Source organism: Epinephelus lanceolatus, chromosome 10 (genome assembly GCF_041903045.1).
Source record: "Epinephelus lanceolatus isolate andai-2023 chromosome 10, ASM4190304v1, whole genome shotgun sequence".
NCBI lineage: Eukaryota > Metazoa > Chordata > Actinopteri > Perciformes > Serranidae > Epinephelus > Epinephelus lanceolatus.
The window spans coordinates 4634564-4641201 of NC_135743.1; the positions used below are offsets into that span (position 1 = coordinate 4634564).

The window sequence follows — 6638 nt, forward strand, 5'->3', positions numbered from 1 at the left end:
CAGTACGTTAATGTCAGTCAACTTTTCTTTCACCTGTGACTTGTTTTTTGTGCTGTCACTGATGTTCCTGTAGCCTGTGTCTCTGTTGTCAGACATTTATGTCGTATAAAGTTGGACATGTGTCTTTAGATTTGTCTGTATGAGTGTGGTCTTGTTCTGGGCCTGTGTGCCTACAGTCTGCATTTTCCTTTTACAGCCTTCAGCGTGTAATTTTCAGACGTTTTCCACACATGTGGTCATGTTTGTGCTCCTGTCAGTCAAAACCACAGAAACATTTTCTCATCAGCTGCAGTGCACTTTGACTCAAACTGCTCTGAAGTGTCACATGATAACTGGAGCGTCTGAAAGATTGTTAAATGTTCCTCTGGCATTTTTCCTTCCATTTGTAAATCTGCAGATAAGGTGGCCTAATTAGTCAGAGTGTACATGTACAGTGTTTATACATCCATACACTGGCAGTCATTCTTTACATAAACACAACAATAAAAGACTCGCACTTCTTGCTCATTCATTTTTATTTCAAATAAGACCTCATGTCATGAGGAAAGTACAGAAGAGAGCAAGACAGGCTGACAGGATTGGTTAACAAGATGCTTGTTAGGAGATGCCAGAAGTTGCACATGCAGTTTCAGCCTCCTCATTTTCGTTCACCTGCCTCAGTATTTCTATAGCTCTGTTGTTATTCCTGAGGGCATTCACAATGGAGAAAAGAAATTTAACCATTGTACCCTTCTGTGGAAAAACAAACAAAAGAGATGCACGTTAAATTCTGCCTTCCTGATGGGTGAACAGTCACACTTTCCTTGGTAACTGGTTTTGTCATTGCACAAACTTCAGCTTTGCATAAATTTGGTGTTGTGTATTAGATTTTTATTTGGCCTCATTTTGCCGGACAGTAAATGTCCATTATTTAACAGGAGGTGTTGTAAATTACATCAGCATTTACAGTAGCTGACGTCAAAATTGTAGATCAACCAGGCAAACTGAACTTCATACCTACATGATATCTGTGAGATCCACATCAAGAAAAAAAGCTAATATATCAAACTCTGCAGGTTTGCAAAACATTTATAAGGAAGCAGAAATGTGGCCAAAACCAGAGTTAATGCAGAGATACTGTGTGTGCATGTGCATCATTGTGCATATGGATAATTAAAACATCACTTCACAGTGCTGTAAAAACAAAACTAAACAAACAAACAAACAAAAAAAAAAAGTAAAACAAAACTGCTGAAGTGTGAACTGCCACTGTTGAATGTGCCACATACCTGTATTGAGTGAGCCTCGTTATAGCGCACCCAGGTAGCAAGGTGTTCACAGTTGTTAGCAAAGAGTCTATAGTCCCTACAGTTGTTATTGGCTGACTTGATTCGCTCCTTAAGTTCGTCGTCAGTTCCCTTAGTGAAATTACCAACGCCATCAAAGTAATTCTCCACTTTATGGCCCGGGTGTCCTTCGGTCTCTGACAGTTTGCCAAATTTACAGGTAACGTTGTCTTTTTTTGCACCTGTTTATGAGAATAAACATTTAGAAATACTGCATTTAAACTTGACACAAAATCTGTGACTTGCACGATGACATGTAGATATGCTGAAGGAACACAGTGACATCTGGTGGTTTGGTTTGAGGTCAACACAGAGGCAACAACAGCCACCAGTATTCTCCTCTCTTGTTATCACTGTTTTAATGACACAATTTCAAACCATCAAACAGTCAGACGAAAATCTTTATAGATGAACTAGTTTGAACTGTGTTTAAGTTCAGTTCCATTCAATTCAATTCAATAGACATAAAGCTCGGTTTAGGAAGACTCTTGTGGCCCTCCTCCACCTCCAGTCACCTTATCCAGAGCCCAGGACGAGCTCATCAACAGCTCACTCCTCTTCACATCCAGACCTTCAGCTCCCTCTTCATCTCATCTCACCACCACCAGCATCTAGACTCTATAGGGAAGGATCCCTAATCTACTACGTCTTTACCACGCTCCTGGAATAGATGACATCACGCTGGGGTCTAATCGCCAAAGACTTTTCACATTTCTCATACTTTCTCATACTAGGCCTATTCTTTTCTCTCTGTACGAGTCTCTCCTGCTCGAACTTTCTTTATCCCGAAGTTGCCAGAGAATTTTCCAAATCACAGTAACAACAATTTAACTTTCACAACCAGTAACAGCCAGAACAACCAGTGGGATCTCCAGGTCAGGGTCACTCACCGGGCCCAGATTTAAAAAGTATTTAACATCTGTCAACATATACAAATATACAAGATGAGAAGTGTTTTCAAGGAGCTGAAGCAAAAATCAGTGCCCAACAGAGTAACAACAGGAGTAAGATAAGTACAAGAGATGCTAAAAATGGGAAAAAAGCAGACTGCACCTGATAATCAAGTCATAGACCGCGGAACCGGGGGGGGCATGGCCCGGGTAACTTTTGTACTCTGACATAGAGGGCTGCATTGGGATTTTTTTAAATTTCATTTTATTTTATTTTTTTTAAAAAAAAGGTGTAATAGTCATCTTGATCCACACGCGGTAATGGGCCAATTCGCTGTTTGCCAACCGCCATTAAACAGAAGAAGAAGAAGAAGAAAAAGAAGAAGAAGAAGAAGATGTAGCCTAGCGACAGGATGTCAATACAGGAACTTGGTGCACATGCATGAGCATTTCCCCTCCATATTAATTCATAAATGTACGAATATGCCCTGAACCAGCTTTCATACCAGATTTCCGCTTCCTCCCTCCGTCTTTCTTTCCGTCAGCTTCACCTGTCATGAGACAAACATGAAAGAAGACATGCAGTTTATTGTGTTTCACCGGCGATGAGCTGTCATTACGAGCGACAATTACGCACGGCTGCGCGCTCTTAACTCACTGTGTGAACCTATGTTGCATCATAAAGATTTGCCCCGTCGTAATTTTTAACCGCCCCCTCAGTAACCTCAATCACTGCGTGATTATATAAAGGTAGAAAAATAAATAAATACAGAGGAGGAGAATAGAATATGAAACAGCCTTTATTTCATTAAAAACTAAATGAAAACAACGAAATAGGAGCGCTATTCCTGACCAGTGCGTCACAAGACATGCAGACCAGGGAAACGAAACAAACAACCCCATGAATCTCTTTATTAATAGCCTATAAATGACGTGTTTTCTCCTGCGGGACGGGAGAAGACACAAAATCAATGCATCTCTATTATTGTGCAGCATAAATTCTCAGAGTTTTGCGGGAGCGGGCGGGAGTGGACATACACATTGCGGGAGCGGGCGGTAATGGTCAGAAATTCAGCGGTGCGGGCAGGAGCGGGATGAAGAAAACAGTCCCGCGCAGGGCTCTACTCTGACAAACTATTTTATATGAATAAAAGCCTAAGTTGTAGCCTATCTGTGTTTTTACGAGCCAAGTCACCACACACCTTCACTCACTCTCACCAACTGCTGCCGATAAAAAAAACTCCCACTGACTGCTGCACATTGATTTGATATTAGTGTGCCTATCAAGTGCATTGTTTATCAATACATCATGCATGAGCGTCGCGAGCTAACGGCGGGCACCTGCGCTGGCTGCATCTGGGAAAATGAAGAGACAGAAGTCAATATCTCATTTTCTTCAGGTAAACAGAAAAAACAAAATGATCAAATTACTCCAGCTTCCACTGTGGCCTCATCTGTGCGTTTATAGGATTGGCCTGTTGTGTGTGAATGTTAGAGTGGGATCAGATGAGTTAATCTGAGCAAGCATGTGTTCGTGTTCGTGCGTGTACTGTAGATGTGACAGTGTGGCGTCGGAATAAAAAAAAGAGCTCCGCAACGTTATTTAATACATCAGTAGGCTAATATTGTCTGTTTCAATACATATGCCCCCCCCCGTTCAGATGCGTTCCGCGGTCCATGTAATCAAGTTTATATTGTACATGATGTCACAATGAGAGGTAATATTGCACATCATGAGAAAATATTGACGAGATATTGAAAAGTATTAATGTACATCATATAAAGTAACAGTAGGCCTAATGTAGGTGAGTATTGTTGCCAATATTCAAAACCATACTCTCATTTTCAGTGAACGCCACATACCTGAGCGGTGAAATATGTCATTATCTCCTTGGCTAACATTTACGATGTGTTCTGGACCCACATAGATGGCATAGTGCTTGTAGTTCTTGCCAGTGCACCCTCTCGGAAACGCAATGATGTCTCCGAACTTTAACTGAAAAATGAATGTGGCCAAAAACACACACACACACACACACACACACACACACACACACAGGATCAGAACGGTCGTATGTTTCGTCTCATACTTTGTACAGATTTGTGCAGCAGTGAGTTTGGTTGTAACTCGGTGGTTAGTAGGTGATTTATTCCTTATAGGTTGTAGCGTGGTAGTGTAAGTAACAGCATTAAAAGACTCATGGAAATGAAATAATAACAATATTAAAGCCACTGACCCCATTGATCACATTTATTGTGATCACCAGCTGGAGGATCATTCATGAAAATGAAACAATACTAATATTAAACTGACTTACCTCTTCATTACTGTCTATTACTGTGATCACCAGCTGGAGGATCAGAGAGACCAAGATCAGGTTTTTCATTTTTTCAGCAGTGGAGAGCTGACGTGGAGGAAAGAGGAGAACAGTTATTCATTTTGACATTTTGAAAAAAAGAAATGGTGATAAACACACACACACACACACACACACACACACACACACACACCATGTGATTTTGGCGCCAGACCCCTGATGTCAAATGCCACCTTTCACGGCTTCCGGGCGGCATCAGTTTGTAACGTGGCTGGATGGCACCTGTCGCAGTGGTAAGGAGCTGGAAGGACCCTTTACGGTGGGCTGGAGGGTGGTGGATGGGACCAACAGACCCCAGACTTGCATCTGAGAGGCTGATGTTCACCTCTCATGTGAATGAGAGGTGTTTTTTTCAAGACCATGAGAGGTGGTTTTTTTCAAAACCACCTCTCATGTGAATGAGAGGTGGTTTTTTCAAAACCTAACCACGTGCTGTTGTTGATGTCCAGGGGTTTTCAATGTCGCAGTGAAGGATACCTATCATATAATATGTAGACCTGAGAGGCTGCTGACTACACTGTGATACGTGCTGCAATAGCCTCCAGATATTACCAGTTGGAGAAAGAGTGAAAATAAAGCATGAAAGCATTTGCCTCAGACCCCAGGCCTCCAGATCAGTAAATCCTCCCCTGATAATAATGACAGCACAGCAGAGCGGCTGATGGAGGGAGAGACGGGAAAGATGTGTTCTGGTATAATAATAAATTCCATCCAGAGTCTGACTGAAACAAAGCAGTCTGTAGAAGTCTTTTTCCACCACTGAACATTTGACTGTTTGTTGATTCAGACACTCAGGTGCTGACATTGGACAGAAAGAGTCGTGACTTACCACTGATGTGTTTGGAAGATGAGAAGATGATGTTTGTACGGTAGAATTGAGCCACTTAGCACGCTGGAAGTACACACACACACACACACACACACAGTCACCAGTTATTAATCTAACTGACATGTTCTGGCGTGTGGGAGAACCAGAGAATTTGGAGAAACCCATGTTGACACAGGGAGAAAATGCAAAAATGAAGCAGCCAGCCGGCAGGTGTGACTGTCATTATCTCACCAGTGCTTCCATCTATATCATCAGCTCACTAGTTTTTTCCGTTTGCCAGTTCATGAGATGTAGACTGTGTACTGGTGTTCCAGCCATCTGTACCTGTTCCAGTTTTCTTGCCTGGTGTCTGCTCCCTGAGCTCTGGCCTGCTGCCTGTTAACGACCCGCCTGCTTTGCTCGTCTGGATGTCTTTGCCTGTTGGACTGCCTCCTCCTGCCTGACTACCAGCTCCATAGTTTGAACACTGATTTGGTAAAGTCCTTTTTTCTTTGACCTGTTCTGTCTCAGTTTGGGTTCTGAACCTTTTTCCTCGTACACACACCTGTGACAGTATTAACTTTGTTTGCACGGAGGTCAATTTTCTGTTTTCACCTGTAACTCCACAGATTCAGCCAATCAGGGACTTCACACAAGACAAACGCAACCCAACACATAGAAACCTCCAACAAATTTCAAGCGACTGTCTGTCATTATAATGCAGTCTTGATCAACACCGTGCAGGTAGAATTCAGAGCAGCAAACACCTTCGAACTTTCGATCTTAAACCTGTCAGACAAGAGTATTTGATCAGGAAGAAACCTTTGTAGAAGGAGTTTTAACAGAGGTCTTACCTTCTTCAGTGAGACAGTGGAAGCCTGTTGAAGCAGAGGAGGACATCTCCTTATATACACTAAGAACAGCTGATAATATCATGTCTTCATCCGTTATGGTCATGACTGTTCTCCAGACTCATTTGAGTCAGTTATCACATTTACATATACGCTATGTGTGTTTGACAAAGAACACCTTTTTCTTTTAAAGCAACACCTTGTTTCACACTCACACATTTCTACATTCATATGATCCTGTGGAGGTGGCTTGCTTGGGGACACTTGGAGACCACAGAGGTCTGACCTGCCACACAGCCTCTCTGTGTCCGAGCAGACATGCATCATGAAAAACTGGATCCTACTTTACTACATTCAAACGCAAAGCTGGCATTTTCAAGTTACGT

At 42.3% G+C, this 6638-nt stretch overlaps 1 protein-coding gene across 1 annotated transcript; it reads right to left on the reverse strand.

Annotated features, from left to right (window-relative positions):
* Positions 1-507: 507 nt before the first annotated feature.
* On the reverse strand, positions 508-6269 carry LOC144464461 (uncharacterized). Its single transcript, XM_078171324.1, has 7 exons — positions 6256-6269; positions 5423-5485; positions 4534-4620; positions 4079-4211; positions 2722-2766; positions 1269-1507; positions 508-732 (listed from the first exon to the last, which is right to left on the reverse strand). The coding sequence occupies exons 3-7, from the start codon at positions 4600-4602 to the stop codon at positions 598-600; spliced, it is 621 nt and encodes a 206-aa protein (XP_078027450.1). The 5' UTR covers positions 4603-4620; positions 5423-5485; positions 6256-6269; the 3' UTR covers positions 508-597.
* Between the last annotated feature and the right edge of the window lie 369 nt (positions 6270-6638).

Coding starts and splice junctions, on each gene's coding strand:
- LOC144464461 (XM_078171324.1), bottom strand. CDS start 4,602: ATGAAAAACCTGATCTTGGTCTCTCTGATCCTCCAGCTGGTGATCACA. Junction 4,212..4,533: donor TAATAGACAGTAATGAAGAG/GTAAGTCAGTTT, acceptor TTCATTTTTCAG/TTAAAGTTCGGAGACATCAT. Junction 1,508..2,721: donor AGGGAGGAAGCGGAAATCTG/GTATGAAAGCTG, acceptor TCTCATAAACAG/GTGCAAAAAAAGACAACGTT.